General features: G+C 38.5%; 1 protein-coding gene across 6 annotated transcripts in view; it reads left to right on the top strand.

Annotated features, from left to right (window-relative positions):
- cyth1b (cytohesin 1b) overlaps window positions 1–24,660 on the top strand; it is a 196,899-nt gene that overhangs the window by 136,134 nt on the left and 36,105 nt on the right. For all 6 annotated transcript variants that reach the window (XM_069930014.1, XM_069930015.1, XM_069930012.1 and 3 more), the window contains 4 exons: window positions 14,878–14,942; window positions 19,120–19,186; window positions 20,392–20,510; window positions 23,034–23,114. In XM_069930014.1, the coding sequence (XP_069786115.1) occupies window positions 14,878–14,942; window positions 19,120–19,186; window positions 20,392–20,510; window positions 23,034–23,114 (332 nt within the window). The remainder of the gene's footprint in view (window positions 1–14,877; window positions 14,943–19,119; window positions 19,187–20,391; window positions 20,511–23,033; window positions 23,115–24,660) is intronic.

The following is a 24,660-nucleotide window of genomic DNA, read 5'->3' as shown; positions in this document are numbered from 1 at the left end:
CCTCACCCCCACCGAAGTGATCTACCAGTACTGTTGTTTGAAGAGGGTGTGCAAAATCATTGAGGACCTCTTCTACCTTGCACACAGCATCTTTTTGCTGCTCCCTTCGAGGAAGGGATACAGGGGTATCAGAGCCAGCACCACCAGGCTGAGGATCAGCTTCTTCCCACGAGCAGTGAGAATGCTGAATGATCAAAGGAACAGCTCACAAAATCATTTGAGACTCTCATATTTGTGAGGCAATATTTATTTTTTTGTATCGATTAAATATTTGTCCTGCAACATGAGCTACCCTCCAATCCTCTGGGACCTCACCCGTGGCTAAGGACATTTGAATATACCTTCCAGAGCCCCTGCAGTTTCTCAGCTGATCTCCCTCAAGGTCCAAGGGAATATCATCCAGCCTTGGGAATGTATCTACCTTTATTTGCTGTAAGGCATCAAGCATCTCCTCCTCCTCCTCCTTAACCTCCATATGTTTCATGACCCTTCTGTTTGTTTCTCTTCCTTCTTTCTGCATTATGCCAGTCTCCTGAGTAAATACTGATGCAAATAAACTGTTTAAGATCTCCCCCATTATGTGAGGCTCCACACATAGTTGACCACTCTGATCCTCTTGGGGATCAATTTTGTCCCTTACTCTTAATATACTTGTAGAAACCCTTCGGGTTTACCTTTACATTATCTGCCAAAGAAACCTCTCGTCTTCTTTTTGCCTTCCTGATTTCCTTCTTGAGTATTTTCTGTACTTTTCAATACTTCATTAGTTCCTTTGCCTATACTTGCTATGCACCTCTTCTTCTTAACCAGATTGCCAATCTCCCTTGAAAAGCTATGTACCCTGTGTCTATTAACTTTGCCTTTCATCCTAACGGAAATATGCAAACTCTGCACTCTCAAAATTTCAACTTTGTAGGCCATCCACTTATTCAACACACCCTTATCAGAAAAACAACATATCCCAATCCACTCTTCCTAGGTCCTTTCTCATTTCCACAAAATTTGTCTTCTTCCAATTTAGAATCCCATCATGAGGACCAGACTCATCCTTTTCCATAATTAACTTAAAGCTAATGACATTATGGTCTCTGGACCCAAAATGTTTGCCTAACATACATCTTTCACCTGACCTGTCTTGTTCCCTAATAGGATTTCAACTACTGGATCCTCTCTTGTTGGTACATACCTCCAAATATTGATTCAGAAAACTTTCCTGAACACATTTCACAAATTCCAAGTCATTCAGCCCTTATGCAGTATGGGAATCCCAGTCAGTATTTAGAAAGTTAAAAATCTCCTACTATTTCAACTTTCTGCTTCTTACATTGGTCTGCTATCTCTCTACAGATTTTCTCCTTCATTTCTCTCTGACTATTGAGTGGACAACCCTATCAGTGTGGTCACACCTTTCCAATTCCTCAACTCTATCCATATGGTCTCTGTAGACAAACCCTCCTGGCTGTCCTGTCTTCACCTTAGGACTTTGTATGATTGATGATGACGACCTGGGAAGCTTTGGTTGATTTCAGTACACATAGACTGGCTTCAGTGAGACAGGACGGGAAATGTTCAGGCTTAATTCTTAATGTGCATTATTTAAATACTCTGGATCCTAAAATTTGCAAGTCTAAGAATTCATTCAACATTTGCTGTTCATAGTAAAGAATAGCAGAATTTAATGCAGGAGTTGATCAATAACAATACTGTGATTATCTTGTCCAATAATACACTAGCATTGACCTCTCTGTGATTTGAGCTTTTTTTTGTGGATCATTCGGCAGACTTGTATTAATCCTGAGGAATTTGAGATGAGATTCTTATTATAATTGAAATCTTATCCAAGTCATTTTCTACCATCAAAACAAAAAAAAGATGCATTTGTCTCAAGATTTTCCAATTGGTTTAAGTCACAACCTATGAGATAAAATAACAGCCAATGGCAAATGTGAAATGAGAAATCATTCAAATTGATGCCATTAATTTTGGTTTTGGTCTCTAGAAGAGGACTGAGGTCGCTCTGATGAGCAGTTTAAAAAATACACCTGTTGTTAGTCTGGCAATTGCTTTAAAGTAATGGTGCATTCACAGTTGTCAATTCAATAAATCTGTTTTTTAAAATTCATCGTGCCCGATAACCCTGCAGTTGGTGATGAAGAAGAGCTGTGACTGAGTTCAGGTTCACTGTAGATGTATAAAAAAATTTGTGCCACATTAGCCTCTTCAAAATTGAAGTAAAATTACCATCATACCAAAACCCTTGTTAGTGTGTGGCATGGGATGATGATATTTATGCAAATTAAGTTGGAAAAATAATATTTTGTTTACTAGCACAGGGCCCATGCCTGAAACATTGGTTATCCTTCACTTCTTATGGATGCTGTGTGACCTGCTGAGTTTCTCGAGCACATTTATGTACTCCACTTGACCCTAACATCTGCAGATTGTCTTGTTGAACAGTATGGTCCATTGTTTGCATCTGACGTTGGGCATAGATCATGAAACATCGAACATGACTGTTAGCCAATACACTCACTCAAATTTAATGCTACAGTCGAAAGACTAATTCCTCTGTCCAATTCGCTCCACTGCCATTCAGGGCTGCAAATTTTTATTTTAATGACCTGATAATGATATAATTCCAGTGCTGACCAGCAACTCAACCTTTGAGGGCCAGAAAGGGACCAATTAAACTATGAACCAATATCACTAAAAGCAGGAAGTTTTTCTTGGAGGTTACTGAAATATTAACATTCACTTTTGCCTTTTTAAAATTCTTGTTCTTTATCTATTTTTGCACTTTGGCTTTTATTATCTGTCCTTAAATTTCATTTGTTAAAGTGGTAGACCATGTGACCTGATACCCTGGAAGGTCCCAAAGACTCCATTCAAGTCCTCATAGCACACTAACCTGTAATTAGTGACATAAAACTATGAACTGAAAAGTGAAGAATAAATTCCTGCCACATTACTTGTTGACTCTGTGTCTCGTCATAAACTGCTGGGCCATTGTTGACTTTTGGGAATCTTCCCCAATGAATCATTCATATCCAAACCTTTAATTTTATGCTGTAATCCTGATTCCTTCTCCAAGTCACTCAATTGCTGGAATCTACAGCTAAATCTTCTCTGCTGGAGGAACTCTGGGTTGAGCAGCATCAGTGGGAGAAAAATAATGGATGACATTTTGAGCCAAGGGCCTTTATTGAGATTGGAGATATGCAGGGGATGCCTGTGCATAGGGGTCTGGGTCCTTTTTATGCTGACTACTTGTACATTTCTCCAGTCTTGATAAGGGGCTTTGGCTCAAAACATCTAGCATTTTTTCTCCCACTGATGCTGTTTGACTTGCTCATTTCTTCCAGCAGAATGTGTTGTGCATCACTCAGATGGGCAGCATGGTTGGCCTAAGAGTTAGCGCAATGCCTTCACAGAGCCAGCAATCGGGACAAGGGTTCGAATCCGGTGGTGTCTATAAGGAGTTTGTATATTCTTCCTGTGTCTGCATGGGTTTTCCTCGGGGTCTCCGGTTTCCTCCCACCCTTCAAAACGTTAACGGGGGTGCAGGTTATACATACAATTGCCATCCAATTACACCCAATTGACCTACAACTCCCGGTACGTTTTAAAGGGTGGGCGCATGGACTCATGGGCCGAAATGGCTTGCTACCGCACTGTATGTCCAAATTAAGTTAAATATAATTTGCGATAGGTTTGTCCATGCAAATAGGTGTTAAATACTGAAAGAAATTGCTGTTTCATTTTGACACTTGTAGTTTACCAAGCCTATAACGCTTAATTAATTTATTGCAGGCTGCTCTAGTCCTAAAGATAATCCACTTTTAAACGTTTGGATGGAGTTCTTCCTGTTGATATTCCGAGTCTATTGCATTCACAAGTTTCAGTTAAAATCTGTTCCTTGACAGATGGAAAGACAGAATTTAATTTTCCAATTACAATCAATAAGAACACATAACCAAATAAAAATTAAATGAACAATAGTGTAATTCATGTGAACATATTAGACTGATCTATAATTACAAAAAAGTTGTTTCGACATTAATCCCTCAACTTCCTCTGTTGCCCCACTAAAGCCATTGCATCAGCAGAAACTGTGAGAAAATCCTCAGTGACCTGCAATGTTGACTTGTCATGACACCTCCTTTTGTATTTGTTTTCAGTTACTATTGTGGGAATATTTAGAAACATTTTTTACAGTTCAGTAATCATTGGAACGGATCTGAAACCATCACAATATTTTGGAAGGACAGAAATTTCTGTGAACTAACAGACAACAAAATAACAATCCTGAACCATCATTTTGAATTTGGGAAGGGAAGCAGAGAAGAGTTTTTCAAAGGCACATTGATCCAACATGTTTGCCACTTTAGGTTAATAAAGCACTGCCAAAATTCTAATTTAATTCTATCATTATAACTTGTCAAGTCACCTTTATTTATCGTTCATACCACGCTCACACGGTAAAGATCAGATAGTGTTTCTCCAGGATCACGGAGCATATTTACATAAATATAAGTGAGTCTAGAAGTTGAACACATTGAAATATTAAAATATGAAGACGTATACAGTCAAAGTCCACGATACACTATCCACATATGTTCTCGAAATTCAGGAGACTGATGGATTGGGGGTAAAAACTGTTGCCCAATCTAGACATAACGACTTGAATGTCACTGTACCTCCTATCAGATGACAGAAGGAAGAACAGTTGACGTGAGGGGTGTGTGAAGTCCTTTACAATGTTTATTGCCTTTCGCCTGCATCTAGTGTTGTCGACGTCCTTCATGGTGAGAAGAAAGCCCCCAATGATCTTTTCCGTTGACTTCACTATCCTCTGCAAGCTCCTGCGGTCCAAGGAGATGCTCTCAATGCATCCCCCTGGAGAATATAGTGAGGATGGAGGGTGGGAGATGAACTTTCCTCAGCCTTTGCAGGAAGTAGAGGCATTGCTGGGCTTTCTTGGCTACGGAGCTGGTGTTAAGAGACCAGGTGAGGTTCTCTGCCAAGTGCACTCTAAGGAACTTGATACTCTTGACAACCTCAACAGTCAGCGAGCTAGTTTCTCCAACCTAATTAGAATTTAATATTTTCTTGGAGAGGTAGCTACTTAGTCTTTGGATCGAATCTTTTATATCAACTTGAGAATAAAATGTTTAGCTCCTGGAATTTCTGGTCATCTAGATTTTATTTGGACAGCAGTTATTATGAATATATTAAGCTATTGTAGCAAATTATGTGAATAAAGCACCACAGAAGTTGTCTGTGAGCTGAACCAACAAAACCGTTTAATAGAATCTTCGCAGGAGTTTAAATAATTACAATTGACGCGCTATCACAATCATGTGACCTCCGAAGTCACGCCCCCCCCCCCACCTCAGAGTTATTCTCCCCCCCCACCCCCGGCCACTGGGAAATCCTGATCCTGCGTGGGCCCGCAACTACGGATGGCGGTTTGATAATGGAGTGGTATGGCTCACCACTCTATGATACTTGGCCTAGTCACCTGTTACACTATTCAAATTTCGGGATGTTGAAACTATAATGAATATTCTCATGTGAAGCACTGGAATAGGGAAAGGAAATTCAATAAGACTTAAAAGTAGTTTGTGATCTTGCTTTCTAAACCACCTTCATAACAGCCATTATGAAGGATGTTATTCCATGTCATTCTTGGATCTATTGAGGAAGATTTATTCAGCGAGTAATTTGTGACTGAAGTTGTTAATGCGTTCTTGGTAAACATCTGGTGATTTTGCTTTATGTAGTGCACGATAGTGAAAAGTTTTACCCTATCTATGAAAACTTGTTATGCATTATGTAGGTTGTGGAAGAAACTCAAATGGTAAAGTAATCACAGCTAAGTGAGAGTTGGTTGAGCAAATTGTGGTTTAAGTAGAATGTAGTGGTAGGTAGGTTGAATGAATTTGATCATCAATGATGTAAATATTATCTGAATTATTGTAAATACCATGCAGCAGAAGGAGGATATTTGGCATTTTAAGTTTGTTCCAGTAATCCAGGCGATCCTACTTCCTTGCTTTTTCTATGAATGAATAATTCATTCCAAACCATTTTGAAAGCTGTTTTGAATGTCCTGCATTGTGAATCCAAACCATGTGCTGTATAAAAACATTTGCATCATGTCAACTCAGTTATTTATGCCCTTGGGAAATTTCTCTTTATCTATCCAAAATAAACCCTTTTGTATTTTTTAAATTTCTGTAATATTTCTTCTTCATCTTCCCTAAGCTTAAAAAAAAATCATGGGCTCAACTTCTGCAGAAAATCCCCACAACTGCAATCTCTCAACCCTGGAATCATTCTAGTAATTCTCCTTTGCATCCTCTCCAAAGGTTTCATGTTCTTTCTAAAATATGGTGCTTGGAATTGGACACACTGCTTTAGCTCGAGTTAAGCTGGATTTCACCAAGCTTTTATATTCTGGCCCCACTTATGAAGTTCAGAATGCCTTGTGCTTTTATTAATTGCTTCAGTATCCTGTCCCACCTCGAATGATATGTGTAGGATCACACTGAGTTGGTTATCGTGCATCAAAATTAGAAGTGATTTAAAAAAAAACTTTATTGTTTATTCCCAGTGCCAGTGCTGTGCAATTGCTCAGCAAAAGGAGGCGTAAGGTGCTTCTTCCATCCGATAGCCTACAGGTCACCCTTGGACAAGGTGTAGTACCTGTTTGGCCTCCTAATCAGGGTTATGTGATTACAGGATTACATATGGTGGGATGGTTTTTACAAGCAGATTCTACAAATTGGAATTTATGGCTGTAAAACTAAAAACACTGGGCAGGTGAATCTGCGGATCAGTGGCCATGGTTATCAATCCAGTATGAAGACTGCAACTGAAGAAGGCAAAGGGAAACCATTTCAGTATTTTTCCCTGTATAAACATGAATTCAACATCGACTACAGTTTCAGATCAAAGATAGAGCCTTCACTGAAGGAGAACAGGGGAGGCAACAACTACAATTTGGAGGGTCAGAGATCGTGACGGATGGAGAGACATGATTGCGCATACCGGATGACAAGGCACCTGAATGATGATTGTCTATTGTCATGTCTACCAAGATACAATGAAAAGTTTGTTTTATGTGCTGTCCAGGCAAGTCAACTCGTACTTAAGTACAGCAGGCAGTGAATTAATAAAGCAAAGGTGGAGGGTGTAGTACTACAGAAAAACTCAAGAGTGCAGGATAATGAGAAATGCAGTTAACACAGTGCAAAGGGCATTATCCTTTATTCATGTGAGGCCCAATTAAGAGTCTGATAAAAATGAAAAGAAACTGTCCTTGCATCTGGAGGATTGTATTTTCAAGGTCACTATCTGCTACTTTTAAATTTCTACTATCAGCTTGCATTGTGTTTCCTTTTCTTTCCAATAAATATCAGATCAGACACTATTTATTGTTATGAAATCAAACAGAAATGAAATGTTAGACAAATCGTCTTCAGTCTGTTAAAAGGCAGATAAAAAAATGACCATCAGCATTGCCTGACGCCCCTTACAGTCAGAGAAAAAGAAGCAAAAGAGAGTTCCATCTGATTGACTGAGCATCTTCTGTCCAGCCCTCCTACAGCTGCTGCCAATTGCACAAGACTCCAGTCCAGTTCAAACCATTGTCAATCTGAGCCCAAATCCAAACCTCCGACATGACGAGGAATCCTACAGCACCCAGGAACCTTCGGGACCCCTTCTTGCCCCTTTGAATCCTGGTTCTGATACTTGGTTCGATGAGCCAGTCTCCAGCAGCCCATAATAACTTGGGGTGAGTCTTTTGACCTCAAGTCACCAGTAACCTGTGACCTGTGTGGGTTCCTAACCCACAAGTTGACAACTGCTCACTGCCTGTGTGTATCCTTGAGCCCCTTGCTCTCTGTCACTGTGGTCATCCTTCATGAGGATGACCTCAATAGGGGGTGTTCTCCTTGTGCCTAGTGACCTGCGCTTGTCCGCTGCTTCCCCAAAGTCTGCAACCTCTTGTGGCCGTTGTTGAATACTGGCGCCACCATCTTGGGCCCAGACCCCGAGGTCACAAGATTTTAAATAAAACATAATTGGCTCCTTTAACAAGCCATTTAGAACCTGTACAGAGCTATCAACAGTTGGACTGGGCAGCAGGACCCTTCAGAGAACCGCTGTGTCTCCACTCATTGCTCTCCCCAGGTCCACACCAGCGACAGTGCTGCTTTTGCAGCTCTGGCAGCCTCGTCATTTTTTTTTAACATTAAAATAGTCAAGTTTATTGTCATCTAATTGTACAATCAGAGATGGTGGCACCTGTGATTGTACAAGTATAACCCAATGAAACAGTGTTCTCCAGTCCTTGGTGCAAAAACATGCAGACATACAACCAGACATAACACACACTCAAACAATACATATGCAGGACAAGTATTAATCCACACGAATGAATAAATATTATTTCTTGAATACGAGAGTCTCGGATGGTTTGTGTGACCAGTTCCTTTGGTCGTTCAGCATTCTTACTGCCCGCGGGAGAAAGCTGTTCTTCACCCTGGTGGTGTTGGCTCTGATCCTCCTATATCTCTTTATCAACCGGAGCAGCTGAAAGACGCTGTGTGCGGGGTGGAAGGGGTCCTCAATGATTTTGCACGCCCTCTTCAGACAAAGATCCCAGTAGATTACGTTAATGGGGGAGAGGGAGACTCCAGTGATCCTCTCTGCCATTCTTATTGTCCTGTGGATTGACCTATGATCCATTTATATATGTTTTAAGATTTTGTATATCAATCACCAGACACTTTCTGCATTGAATTTCATTTATTTCACCAGCCTCTCTGTGTTTATTGCCATTTTCCTTGCTGTTTCATACCAAAATTTCATGTCAAATATAGATTTTAAAATTCCAAGAAAAATCTATATTTTTTAAAGCCGGATAGTTTTATCAATAATTTCTCAATCAATAACTAGTTACCTGCTGAAATTGTTTCTATATTAAGAACCACTCAGTTGCTTAAACATTTGCCATTGTGGGCGCGAATGTGTTTGCTTTCTTCATATTTTCCCCAAATTATTGTTCATAAATTAAAGATGTGTTTATGTATGCGTGTACAGAATATATAATTAATTGCCTGTAATGTTTACTGCAATTTAAATGTTTTGTATCTGTTGCGTTCGAATTTTGATCGTTGACATTGATGCAATGTGAATGCTGCCATTTAAATAATAGCTTGGGGTTTCAAGCACTGAGTTCAATTTTGAGTAATTAACCACTATATAAATTTTCTCCCTGCAGCCCAGATTTTCATTGCTACTACTCTTTGTAATTAGGAGTCAGTGAAGTCAAATAACAAAACAAGTTGAAATGATAAGATCAAGCTCATCTCATTTATTTAAAAAAAAGTACTGCCGCTTGCGCACTGCCACCTGTGCCTCATTCAGTTTGCTCAGGGAGCTGTGCTCATTGAAGAAAGGCTCAGCGTGGAGCCTGATCATCAAGGCCCAGTGCTCCCCTCAAAGCAAGCAATCAATTGTACCATTGGTGTGTACTGCAAACATGGCCATTGCACTCTGGTCAGCCTTCTCACCGGGGGAAGTAAGTGGTGGCAGTGGCTCCAGAAGGTGGTTGCGAATTGGAGGCCCACTTCCTGGACAGCTGTAAAATCACCTTGAAGCTAATTAAATAGTCTGATCGCTTTCCTCCTGTCGCCACCTTGTGGTTGAAAGCCTCCACTATGTTTGTATTTCAGCGCCCAAAATGGTGGTGTCAAAATGTCACGTTCGCCTATCAGACTTTGGTGGGTGGAGAAAAGGGGGGTCTTGTATGCCATCAAATATGGTAATTATTATTCTCTGCATATTCCATCTATTTTCTCACAATATTGATCATTAAAGTGCAAAAATGAATAATTTGTAACCACAAGCCCCCAAAGCAGAGAAGCTAATTTACATCAAACTGAAAGCAATCTAAAATCGAATTTACTAGATTGAAGTGCAGGTCTAAATGTAATATGTGCAATGCAGATGATTATGTCCTTTTAGGGCTTATAGAGATTGGCCCTTCTCCTCCTCCCTCCTTTGGCTTGGCTCTGTGGACGAAGATTTATGGAGGGGGTAAAAAGTCCACGTCAGCTGCAGGCTCGTTATGGACTTCACAAATCACAATCCAAAAATCTGGATTATGGAATAAAACTTGCTTATGTGAAATTTGTGTGTGAAAAAATAAAGAAATGTAAAATGTGAAGGAAATAACAAATGTTATCTGCTTTTATATCTTGTTATTTCTTGATGCATGTGTAGATAAGGTTTTTTTTTAAAATGTGGTAGGTTCATTTTTCTGCAGTAGATTTTTTTCATGTGTGTTCTATATTTACTGTTATTTGTTATGACATATTATTAAATTATCTTATGCTTTCATACACATCAAATAAAGTTATGTTCTATTCAAACTGAAGGCTGGAAGGTGATAAGTGGAGTCATGAGGTCTTCACCTACGTCCAGCTTCTGTCATCCACCTGGCTCCATCTGTTTTTGGTTTACTCATTCCTTATCTATCTCACCATTACCTTCAATTTGTTTTTTTCATATGACAGTGTGATAGTACAGATCTATCACCAATGTACATAGTGTATATAGTTACTGTATCTAGACTGTGCTTACAGCGATTGGCTGAGAGCTAAGCCACACCTATTGTCTGGGCCTTAAAGGGTTGTGTCCCTAGCCAGGTCGGATCATTCCGGACTGGTCGGCCACCTGTGAAGAGCTCCTGTCTTTTGCTAATAAAAGCCTTGGTTTGGATCAACAAGTCTTTGGTTCTTTCGACAAGCTCTACAGACAGCATCTGCATCAAGGCAATCTCTTAAGTAACTCTTCATCCATGAACAAACAGCTGAGGTACTACCATTACTGTAGAAAGATAAACAACCCCCCTTGGAACACATTTCCATGTATAATACAGGATTCAATGGGAAGTGGGGATTTGTATCATGGAAAACCATGCTATGGGAAGTTTTTGAGCAAAGCAATTTCTGTGTAATGCAGGATTCTCCCAATAGCATGGGGGATCTGTATGTAAGATTGCTGAGCAAAGTGTGACAATAGGGTACAATTCAATGTTTTTTTTAACTACAAACTAATGATCAGGCAATTGGATTGACGTGTTTGAGCTGAATTTGCAGCAGGTTTCTTTAAACAAGGTCTGAAAAGCCTGAGGGATATGTATGCTGAGATCTCGCTGTTGGTAGTTTTTAGGGCAGAAGATTGGTTGACACAGAATTAGGTCAAAAAACTAACACAGAATTTGGTGTAAATGCTGAAATAATACTTGCAGTTTTCATATGAGAAAAGGAAATACGGTACAACTCCGATTATCCAAAATGGTTGGGACCTGATCTATGTTGAATAAATGTTTTTTTTGGAGAACTCGTCATTTAAAAAAAGTCAGCCCAATAGCAATGGCAAATCACTCGTAACGGTGTTTAAACAGCAACAAACAACAAGGGAACGTTTCTTAAGCATTAGATTAACATTTCTCACCAAGAGAATCCTGGGGCTGCTGCCGATCACCGACACCTCCCCACTGAGGGCCCCGCTCCTGCCACGAGCCTGAGAGGTCCACACTCCTGCCAAGAACCTGATGCCCCTGCTGTTGCCAGGAGCCTGATGTCCTCACTCCTGCTGGGAGTCCACTCTCCTTGATGATCCTGGGACAAAAGACTCTTCTGACCACTTGCGGCTGGGAGACAGTTACACGTAGTTTGAGAGGGAGAGTTGGAGAGAAAGGTCAATAGGGGAAGGTAAAGAAGAAAGGGAAAGAGATGGGGGAGGACCTGAAACGAGAACAATTGTTCTAATTTCATGTCGAGTGAAATTTTTTTTCAACCTGTGAGGTCAATTCAGCTCTGAAAAAAATTTGGATAAATTCTTCATTTATCCGAAATTTAAAAAATTTTTTGGATAAAGTGAGGATTTCTGAAAATCTGATTTCAGGTAATTGAAATTGTACTGTAGAGTTAGAGGAATAGCTTCTCTATATAGTAATGATAAGACCTCAATGATGCACCATGTGGACAAAGAAATATATTGTTGAATGGTCCAGTATGTTTTGTATTCCTATAGTTCCCATACCTTCAGTTTCTTTGCTGTTAAACTGAGGTTCTATATATATTATCTCAGAGATAACTGAGATAACAAGTCAAGTATCATCAGTCGGAGAAAAAGAATGGTCAACGTTTTAGATCAGGAAAGGATTCTGACCTGAAACATTGACCATTCTTTTTCTTCCATTGATACTGCTCTATCCACTGAGTTCTTTCAGCTGATTGTTATTCCAGTACAGTATCTGCAGCCTCATGTCGCCTATATATAGAGTTTTGTTCTTCCCTTAATGAGTAGTTAACATATAATCCATAATGCAGTGCGAATGTAGTTGCTAAACATCATTGCAATTAGCATCTCAGAAGTATTTCAAAGGCTTAAATGGGGAGCTTTGAAATAGACCTGATATATAATCAGGTGCTATATAAAATGAGGTCTCTTCTCATTAAAAAATAATATAAAATGTACTAAGAAATGATTCAGACTAACAATTATAAATGTGTAATTATTTTTAAAAAACAAATATTAAAATATCTATTAACATTAGAGAACAAAAATGGGATTTATCTCAGAATTTAATTATGCTGCCTCATCGGTATTTGTGTTTTCAGTTTGTTTCTCTTAGACTTTATTGTGACCATATTCTTAAAAATATCTTCATATGTACAAAAAGAAAATGGACACTTGTCTCATTCCTTAATTTGTTGATGCAGATTGGGTGAAAAATCTTTCCTGGTCTTTTATTTTTTCCAGTTAAGTAACAAGGATTAATATTTCAAACATTAATGTGTTAATTTACTTGCACTTTCGTAATGTTCAATGACTAAATATTGTTTCATTAATGAATGATAAAACTGATAAAGTTTTATCGTTGACAGTATAATTTTGTCTCTTCTGGAACGATGTCAGATACTTTTTATTTCTGTGATGTTCATTTAGTGAAAACAATTTCTGGAGACAAAAAGAGACAAGAATAAATATATATCAGAATATTATGAACAAATAATGACAGAGGTTCAGGCTGATAAGGAAATTATTTTCACAACCTACGGGATTTCATGTTAGTAAAAAAATTTTTTTACACATCTTACTCAACGTCTTTGCGGTCGGTATTGCCTTTTTAATACTTAATAGTCATCAAAAGCAACTCATGCCTATATTTCCCAGTGTCATTTCTTCAGACAATCAGTGTGTTGATTGTAAGAGAGATTCTCTATTGACCATTAGCAATTGTTATTTGTCCATTTGTGATTGAAGGTCATGAAGGGGATTGATTTCAAGGGTCAGGGAAAATCTCATGTTTGAATGAGGAAGGTAAAAATCAAGTTCTGCAAAAATGACAGATTGATTTATTTGCACTATTATTCTGTGGTTGTCGGTGGAGCTAACTACATCATGTTAAATGAGGGCTGTGCAAAAAGAGGAATATTGGAAATAGCTGTTTTCATTTTCCTTTCTGATATTCAGGGTATTAGGTTATAGAAAAATTGGAGAGGTTGGAAAATTTATATTTGACTGCTGTCATCTTCAATCTTGTATAAGTTGACAACAAATTCTATTCTCAGTGTCTAGAGTCATGTAACTTAGAAATGGGCCCTTCAGCCCAAATTGCCCATGTCGATCAAAATGTCCCACCCACACTAGTACCACCTCCCTGCCTTTGGCCCATATCCCTCAAAACTTGGCCTAATCATGCATCTGTCAAATGCTTCTTTTACATTGCAATAGACCTTCCTCAACCACCTCCTCCGGCAACTTGTTCCATACACCCATCAACCTCAGTATTTTTTAACATAGGTTCCCATTAACTCTCTCCTCCTTCACCTGTGTCCTCTGGTTCTTGATTCCCCTACTCGTAGCTAAAATTTCTGTGCATTCACCTGATCTATAATTTTGTACACTTCACGAGATCACTCCTCATACTCCAATGCTCCAAGAATAAAACCCTAGACTGCTCAACCTGTCCCTGAAGCTCAAGCCTGCAAATCCTGGAAATCTTCTGTAATCTTCTCTGCATCCTCTCCAACTTGACCACTTTGTTCCTCTAACATGATACCCAAAACTGACACAATGCTCCAAATTCTAAGTACATAATCATGATTTTGGATTAAATATATTAAATATTTTCTTGGATCGAGTATCACCAACCTCTCTCTCGGTGTGTATTTTTCCACATATACTATCAAGTTTTACGATGGTGAAGTCCACGATTGAGTAAAAAAAAATCTTGCTCTATAAAGGAAAATTTTGTTGTGTGTATCTTCTTTCTTTTGAAAACCATCTGAACTTTGTGTTTGTATTTCCATACTGATGATCAGAGTACATAGTTCTGATTCCCCCAACATAGGAAGCCACTAATATATAATTTTTGGTATTAATGAGGAAAGAACTATCTAGCAGAATACGAAAGATCTTTGACCTGAAACTTTGTCTCTTGTTTCTCCTTCCATAGATGTTGCTTGATTTGCTGAATGTTTTCAGATTTTTTCTAATTTTGTGGTGGGGGCGGGGGGGCGTCATTGGATTATTATGATACCTTAAGTCGTATAAACTTCAGCACTAAGGTTATATTTTAGCTGTTGTTGCATTTTCTTTCTACAGAGTTGACATGCCTGCATATACATTTAAGGGAAAAATTCTCTTTTTGGCCTTACAAAATTGGAAGTATTGATTTGAGGGAATAATACTTCCTGATTCTTCTGTTGCCATGTTTCATCCATAAATGACTTGTGTGAGACCAATTGCATTTTATTTGTTACTTATTGGATCTAATCCTTTTTACAGCGGTTGAAGGATGAGATAGCAGAAGTGACGAATGAGATTGAAAACCTAGGTTCAACAGAAGAGAGGTAAGGACTCGATTCTCTTTTCTCTTCATTCTGCATGAATTATTTGCACTGTGTGGTGTCAAAATAGTATGTACCAAAAAAAAGTTTTTGTCATGCAGAACAATTATCGAACCTTGAAAAACGATATAATTCACAACACCTTGTACAGTAATTACATTAATCTTCTTCTTTGGCTTGGCTTCGCGGACGAAGATTTATGGAGGGGGTAAAAGTCCACGTCAGCTGCAGGCTCGTTTGTGGCTGACAAGTCCGATGCGGGGCAGGCAGACACGGTTGCAGCGGCTGCAGGGGCAAATTGGTTGGTTGGGGTTGGGTGTTGGGTTTTTCCTCCTTTGCCTTTTGTCAGTGAGGTGGGCTCTGCGGTCTTCTTCAAAGGAGGTTGCTGCCCGCCGAACTGTGAGGCGCCAAGATGCACGGTTTGAGGCGATATCAGCCCACTGGCGGTGGTCAACTGGATAATGTAATATATAATAACATTATTACTGGTCAAGAACTTCCTTAAAACTGCTGCCATTTCACTGCTGTAACTTTACTGGAAATGCTACATTAATGCCATTTGCATGTAATAATTCATGTTAGGATTTAGTCATGAAGCTCAGACATTCATTGTATGAGGCAAACTTGTTGAGTAGCTTATCTCTTCCTGCCAACTAATTTTATATCCTCATCCTTCCACAGTGGTTACAGCAGCAGTGGTTGCAGGTTGATGGAAATCCTGGGTTGTTATGGAGATTATTATATTTCAGATACTGTTGCATTCCAATTCAATGAGATATAAAGTTCCTGTTTGACTTTTTAAATGTTCAGGAAGCTAGCGAATATAGGTGCTTTGTAAGTCATTGCATTATTGACCCAACAAGCATTCTACCAACGTTTTCAAGAATGTATAATCATATACTCAAGGATACCATAAATATTTATCTTGTTTACAGAGTTAATTAAGTAATTAATTCAATATAGTAATAATGCAACATCAATGCATCCTTTGTTCAGTTTTAGGGATTTAAAATTGCATGTTATCCCTAGAGTTATGTGTGTAGAAACATTTTAGAAAGAAAGACTTCTGAATATGTAATATAACCCTGCCTGGAGAAGAATTTAGGCTGAGCTATCATGCCTCAAGAGTTTTAATTTGTGTTTGAAAGAAAAACCACAGTACTTGAAGGTGGGCATTGTTCATTGGGATGTTTAGGTGCCAGAAAGCCGTCCATTCCGTGGCCACCTAAACGTGCCAGCTGAACTCCGCTAGCCGCACCTGCAGGGACCTAATCTTCTTCTGAACACCTAAACGAAGCTAATAATTCCAAAAATTGAACTGAAGGTGTAATACTGGAAAAAAAAGTCTTTTGAGTTCCTATTGAAAAGATCTGAAAACAAAAAAAACCATCAGCCAAATTCAGGAATATTCTGGGAATACTACTAATTTTTTTTCTGTGTGAAGCTCTTTAAAGCTTTACCAAGACTTTCAGTTGTGAGTTCAGATCCAGTTTGTACCACATGGGCTTGTATCTCAACAGAGATAGAGCTGGCAGGTTGTGTGAAGGCCTTGCATTGGATAATTGCCTGGCAATGTTCTGTTACTGGTAGGAATGCTAGGAGGTGTTACTGTGGAAATTTCTTTTAGGTGTGACATCTTCCTCATGCTCTGCTCTAGTCTGTTGCACACTGCATACAGCCTGGTTATTTCATCTGGCCAGTGATGGTGCTGCCACCCTCAGTGAAAAGTCCCATGCTGTGCTGGTCAAGGCAATCTTCACTTTGCAGTGCCTCCCTCTCATCAAGTTGAACGGCTTCATTGCAGGCTCATAAATTGAATTCTTCTGCTTCTGTATTATTGGTCCTGTCTTATTTGTTCCAAACAGCCTCGGGAAAGGCCAAAGTATGTATGCATTTACAGCTTTGTTAAAACTGTGAATTTCTTTTTACTCAATGCACCACATGAAAGGATTGTATGGCATCCATTTAAGGAAATGGAGGCAGCATTCCTCTGACATTCCTATTTGTGTCTGCCCCAGAAGCTTCCATTAATGCTCCACACAACCAGGCATGTTTTCTAGTGCCAAATCCTCTTTCTCAAAATTAGAGCTACCTTGCTCTCCTTCCATCATCTCCAAACACCAGAAGCAGTGTATACAACACTATGTAAAAAAAAACACACACACACAATAAATGCGTCATATAGATTTTTTCCTTCACCAGCAAGAGAGCTTTGGTTAGGTCTGTATTTAAATTTTCTGTGATCATTGTCACATTGCATTTTGACCACAATTTTGTGGTTAATTTTATTTTAATTAAGCACAGCTCAATTCATCTCTTTCATTTCTGCTTGCCTGGCTTCCAGTGGTGGCTTGCGTACATTGCACAAGATCTGTGCTGACACAAGTAATTGTTTGAACAATGACAGAAGAAATTATGTTGTTATAAGCTGTGTAGCTTCAAAGTCAGTGTGAGGCTTTGGAATATGATGACAACTTAAGTATCAATATACGTTGATGCTATTCTTGGTGAACATTATTAATGTTTATCTCAGTAAAGGAATCACGTAGAAAATTTATGAACCTTTTTTTGTGCATTATGAATTCCTAGTTTCCCTTTATCAACATCAGAAGCTAGTTTTGACATTGTGACTATAAATTGTTTTCTTAAAATTATAAATTAAAAAAGTGATTAAATACTGAAACGTTATAACACGTTTGTAAAAAGAAAATTGAAAGACGTACAGCACCAGCTGTAGCTATCTCAGTGCAAACTAAGCATTGGGAGAAGAATTCGGTCTACATGTCTGTACTAGTTAATGGGAGCGTAGAGAGAATACAGGAAGAAGAGTTTGAGTGGTAGGGTTTGGAATATGATGACAACTTAAGTATCAATATACATTGATGTTATTCTTGGTGAACATTATTAATGTTTATCTCAGTAAAGGAATCATGTAGAAAATTTATGAACTTTTTTTGAGTGGTAGGGTTCCTGTTATCCATGAGTTTCTTCATTTGAGTAATCTAGAGAAGTGGAAAATCTCAACAGTTGGAAGAAGAAAGAATGGGGGAAGCACAGAATGTGGGAGATACCTGAAAGTCGAAAAATACAGTAGGCACCCAGGAGGAACATGAGGTGTTGTTGTTTCTCTCGTTTGTGTTGGGCCTCATCCTGGAAGTGGAGAAGGTCAGTGTGAGAATTGAAAGGAGGTTGAAATGGCAGTTAAGTGGCGAGCTCAGAATGACCATTAGGAACAGATTTCTGCTCCAAATTTCAGCGCCTGCTATCTCTTGTGTCTGTAAGCAAGTTCAATTAGCTTTGGTAAGCACCCTGGTCAACATGGACAAATGAGCTGAAGAGCCTATTTCTGTGCTGATCTACTCCAAGCTGCAAACCTTTTCAGCTGTGAATCGTTGACCAATAAAGTGTGCCATTCATCTTAAAATGCATTTGGTCACCTTTCAATAGTTTTTTTTTAAAGGCACAAGTGCATTATAAGATTATTTGATTGGGGATATTTAGACAATTAAATACAGGAAGATGATCACATTCATTTTTATTTAAAACATAAGTTCAGGTGCTTCAGTCCTCAAGGTTGTGCCAACCTATATATTCCTTAAATACCCCTTAACCTTCTATTTTCCTTCCATCCATGTGCTTGACTAAGAGTCTTTTAAATGCCCCTAATGTTTTAGTCTCCACCACCAACTCTGGCAAGACATTACAGGAACCCACAACTCTCTGTGTATTTTTTAAAAAACTTACTCCTGATGTCTCCCCTAAACTTTCCTTCCTTCTCTTTGTAACCATATCCTCTGATGTTTGCTCCTCCTGCCCTATTTGTTGGGCCTTGTATGTTTTATAGTACTTTGTGTAATTGTTGGAAATGACGACTGTATTTTACCTTAAACAATAAATATGCCAACCACACAATGATTGGCTCTGTATTTAGTATCTTCTCTTCAAGTGCAAAAGCTGGATCATTTAAAAGAAGCTCAAAGTTTAAGTTTTTCTCTCTTTCCCAATTCTGAAGGAGGTTTTTCAACCTGAAACATTGACTCTGTTTCTCTCCCTCCAGATGCTGCCTGATCTGCTGAGTATTTACAGTATTTTCTGTATCTACTTCATGTTTAATATAGTAAACTGCATGATAATTGATGGTTGACTTTAAGCTAACACGTAATTTTGATGAATTTTCCAGAAAAAATATGCAACGGAATAAACAAGTAGCTATGGGCCGGAAAAAATTTAATATGGATCCCAAGAAGGTGAGAATTTTTAAATCAATATTACCAGGATTTTGCATCAATATTTATTTGCCATTATATTGGGTAATGCATAGATCTCAATTAATCATTGCGAACTCTGTGGATAAAGTCAATGAAGAATGAAAGGAGTGGTTCTGGTGCAAGGGATGTCTTCCGATACCTCTTCCATCTGTAGCACAGCAGTCCTCAATTCAACCATGAGTGCAGCAAATGTGATAAGACCACTTCACCCCATCGAGGTTGTTCAGTTTCGCAGACGCTGTGTAGGTTGACTTGTCATGGTTCTCATTTCTTTTGTTGAAGGTGAATGATGCAGATTTGAGTAAATTCACACAATGAATTTCTATGTTTTTTTCTTCACCATCTTTGTATGTTCATCTTTGTAGCATTCATGAATATTTATTATTTTTATTTACTTCACAACTGTTGTGGTCCTGAACAGTAATAATGAAAAAAGTTTAATTATAGTAATTGCCTTAATTCCCTTCCAGAATATTGCCAGCATTTGAGCAGTGTGGCACTGAATTGTTCATTTTGCAAAATTGTTACAACTTCTATGAATATAATTTTTTAAAAATCTTGTAATCTTTTCAGAATATCCCGTGGATAGATAAACTTTTCTAATTAAGAAAATGAAAATATGAAATTAAACTAGAAAATCTGGAGGTATTCAGCTGGTCAGGCAGCACCTGTGGAAAGTGAGGAAGTTTATTTTTGCAACAAATCTTCCCTTAGTTTATGAAAGTCTTTTAAAAACATCATAAACTCCTTATAATACTAGTGATTGCACATCATTCCCTCCATAAACTCACAATTAACATGAAACATAGCAGTTATAATGAAATACTAGATTCTGATTTTATGGTCGACAGAACAACACATTAAAACCTTCATTACTGACTTGTGATGCATACAGATATCTTGTATACATTTTTATTAAACAAATAACTGTGAAAATAACAAATAGAAAATAAACTAATCTGTGTTGATATCTGAAAGCTCTTCTGGATTGATGGGATGTACTAAAGTATCTAATTCTGAGCCTTTATGGTTTTATTAAATCTAAGACCTTTGATTAAATAACATCCACGCATTCACTTCTATTCACTGTTACTGGTAATGGGATAGGTTAAAATAAATGCTAAGAAATTTATTTATTGTTCTTAAAGTTATTGCTTGAATTTCAATTTTATTCTTTGTGACAGGGGATTCAATTCCTGATTGAAAATGAACTTTTAAAGAATACTCGAGAGGATATCGCACAGTTTCTGTATAAAGGAGAGGGACTAAACAAGACTGCAATTGGGGATTACCTTGGAGAGAGGTAACATTTGTTCTGTAATATTAATTTCATTTTTTAAAATTTAATTTAGAGATCTATCACAGTTATTGGCCTTTCCAGCCCTTGAGCCTGTGCCAACCAAATATACCAATTAGGCTGTAAATCTTCTACACTTTTGGATGGTTTGAGAAAACTGGAACACCCAGAGGAAATCCATGCAGGCATGGGAGAACATATAAATTTCTTAAAGACCATACTGGATTCAATCCTGGGTCACTGGTACTGTAATAGTATTGCGCTAACTCTTACGCTAACCGTGCCACCCTAATTTGGACCACTTCAAATTGAATCTAAACTGTGAGATATCAGCCTGCTTTTATAATCTTCTCCAAATGTCTTCTCTATTTTAAGTCTCTTTCCCAAAAGTATTATTTTAGCTTGATGCCTATATTTGCCCATGGGTCACACACTGAGCTAATATATTTATGTCTGTAATGCCACAGGGGCTAATGCTGTGCATGTACTCTTTCGAGCACAGTCTAAAAAGATGACTTAAATATCCCATTTTAACTCAAAGTGGCATAGCATCAGGTCACATGTTCCTTTAACACTAATGCATCAGTTGTCACTCTCAATCTGGAATGTAGTCTGTTAGAGTGCTACCATTGAAGGAAGGAGGTCTCTTCTACAGGCACATTACACTTCTATGATTCATCTTAGGCATTGATTGGAACCTTTGGGTTCAAGTGATTGAGGTATATTTAGCACAAACTCTACCAATTTGACTCTATATGGGTTCATCAGTTGTTTGTAGAAGAAGCTGCTTGAAGCTCTAGAAGGCAGGAAGGATTTTTGTTAAGTTCAGAGTAAGATTTGCCCTGTCAGTGGTTTTCAAATTTTTTCTTTCCACTCACATACCACTTTAAGTGTTCCCTATGCCATAGGTGCTCTGTGATTAATAAAGGATTACTTAAAGTGGTATGTGAATGGGAGATAAAAGGTTGAGAATCACTGCTCTAGACCCAATTGTTACTGAAATATTTTGCTTGAAAAAAATGTCATTGGCCTATTTCCTTCGGAGTTATGAAGCTGTGCTCATAACGAGTCAATTAGATGATTAAAAGAGTGGTTTTTAAACTTTTTCTTTCCACTCACATACTACCTTAAGTAATCTCTTACTTATCACAGAGCACCTGTGGCATAGCGATTACTTAAGATGGTATGTGGGTGGAAAGAAAAAGTTTGAAAACCACTGTTTTAATCGTACCTAATTGACTCGTTATGTGCATGGTTTCATAACTCCAAAGGAAATGGGCCAATGACAATTTTTTTTAACAATTGGGTCTAGAGCAGTGATTCTCCACCTTCCCTACCCACTAAAATACTACTTTAAGCAATCTCTTACTAATCACTTACCGCATCGGGATTACTTAAAGTGGCATGTAAGTGGAAAGAAAAAGGTTGAGAACCACTAGCTAGAGTTTGTTCCTTCTTGACCAGCACTGAGGGAATAACGGTATTGGAGGCCAAACTGTAGTCGATGAAGAGCAGCCATATGTATGAATTGCTGTTTTAGAGGTGATCCAGAACTGAACCATCGATATTGTATCTGCTGTGGAGTGATTGTGACGATAGTTGAATTGCATTGGTCCGGATCTTTACTTAGGAGTGTGTTAATTCTGGCAATGTCCAGACTTTTGAAGTATTTCATCACAGTAGAAGTTACTGCTACTGGGAGGTAGTCGTTGAGGCAGCCCACACTACTCTTCTTGGGTATTGGGATAATTGATGCTCTTTTGAAGCTGGTGGGAACTTCTTACTGCCGCAATGAGAGGTTGAATACGTCTGTGAACACAGTTGGTTGGCACAGATTTTCAGTACCCTGCCAGGTATACCATCATGGCCTGATGCCTTGTGAATGATGTTCTGACATTGACCTCAGAGACAGATATCACAGGGTCCTCAGCCTTTTTAGGGATTCTGGTAGGCATTGTTTGGTTCTTCTTTTCAAAGTGGGCATAGAAAGTGTTCAGCTCATTGGGTAGTGAAGCATTGCATCCATCTATAGTGTTTGCCTTTGCTTTGTAGGCTGTAATAGCCTGCACTCCCTGCAAGAGCTGGCGTGTATCTGTCTCAAGTTTCCTCTGGAACTGCCACTTTGCTTCGGAGATGGCCTTCCGCAGGTCGTACCTGGACTTCTTGTAAAGATCTCGATCCCCAGCCTTAAGCATCCTTGTTCTCGCCCTCAGCAGGTTGTGGATTCTCTGATTCATCCAGGGCTTCTGGTTGAGGAACACCCAGTATTTGCACATGGGAACACACTTATCCTCAAAAGTCTTGATGGCCAGTGGCACCTGTTGCATATTCATTCAAGTCTTTGGTTGAGTTCTTAGAATATATTCCAGTCCACTGAATCAATTCTTGCAAATGGGGCAATGAAGAATGTCAACCTGATTAACCATGGACAAGTTGGGATAAAAAGCAACTTTCTTGGTGCATAACTCTAAGTAATGTAAGCATTAACAAATGAGTGTTAACAGAATGCTGCATTCTATCCTCTTGCAGGGATGAGTTCAATGTCAAAGTTCTCCATGCATTTGTGGAGCTTCATGAATTCACAGACTTAAATCTGGTGCAGGCCTTACGGTAAGTATGACTACTAATGAAACATGAGGACATTGATGGTAGTATTTAAGCAGTGTTTGACTTTTCATCAACCCTCACAATTAACATGGAAGTAACTTGCTGTAAATGAAGTGGTAACGGGCTGATTATAAGATTAAAGGAGATATTAAATTTGTGATTCGTATTTGGTCTGCCTACAGATTCAATTAAAGTCAAGGTCAAAATATATTTGATGGTATTATTCAACTGCGTGTTATGGGACTTTATGGTATATTGTACACCTCCAAATATTTTTGTAACAAGTTAACAACCAGTTAAATGCTGCCTAAAACAATGTTTGTCTTGGGATATTTATTATTGTGAAAATTTAAGGTAACGTTATATACCTTAACTACTAACAAAGCAGCTATGAATCGTTGATGCAGAGAGACCAGACTACCCTTTAGCCATATCATTGCATTAAAGTGATACTGATGTTCTGACGGGTTCAACATTATGAGAAGAAACTCTAGAGGCCTGATTTTACATAATTAAATGATTCTACCTTACACTGTAGTCCAAAGTAGAAGATTGATGGACAATTTGTGTTGTATAAACCAATAACAATGGATTGAGATAGCTTATCCTTTTGTGAGTCGTTCAGGCTCTTTCAATGTGGAAGCAGGTTATTTTAGATTTCACTTGAATATGAAATATATTCATAGGTTTCATGCTGTGTTGATTGAATGTATTTTAGAATAAATAAACATTTTATCTAATGGAATCCCCATTCCACCTTGATGTGAGATTGGAGTTTCCATTGAATAAGTGAGTCATATAATCCTGTCACTGACCAAAATTATTCTGGTTTGTACCGGGGTATGTGAACTCAGTAAATCAGGTTGCCTTCAGATTAGATTTCTAAACGATGTATAAAAATGCCTGATTGAAACAGCATCTGTTGGATGCGAAAGATATCATGTCCCTGATGTGTCCCAAATTTTTGAAGGAATAGAAAACTGAACATAGCAGTGCATAACTTTGGATGGGAGAAATGAGTAACTTGGTGAAGCTAAAATGGCTCAGTGATGCAGTGAATTGAGCTGTTGCCTCAGAGCAACAGCATCCTAGGTTCAATCCTGACCTCCATTGCTGTTCGTGTGATGATTGTGTACTCTCCCTGTGATTGTATGTTTCCTATGTGTACTCCAATTCCCATATCAAAGTTGGAAGCCACTAAATTGTATATGGTATGTAGATGAGAGGCAGAACATGGGGGATTTTTTTCATTTACAAGGAAGAAACCAATTCTGACCACTGAGACCAAATTGCTGCCCAATTACTCCCTAATTGACCTACAACCCCATACGTGTTGGAGGGTGGGAAGAAATTGGAGCACCTGGGGAAACCCCATGGAGGTCGTGGGGAGAATGTACAAACTCCTTACAGATGGTGCCAGATTTGAACTCAGGCTTTTGGCACTGTAATCGATTCATGCTGACCACACTGCCCATAAGATACAAGTCTATGATTAAGAAGTTACAGGAAGAATTAGTGGGAGAAGGAATTGCTCATTACAGTTTTTATG

This window comes from Narcine bancroftii, chromosome 3, assembly GCF_036971445.1.
Source record: "Narcine bancroftii isolate sNarBan1 chromosome 3, sNarBan1.hap1, whole genome shotgun sequence".
Classification (NCBI taxonomy): domain Eukaryota; kingdom Metazoa; phylum Chordata; class Chondrichthyes; order Torpediniformes; family Narcinidae; genus Narcine; species Narcine bancroftii.
Note: the sequence above shows the minus strand (reverse complement) of the source record. Positions and strands in the feature narration are given on the sequence as shown.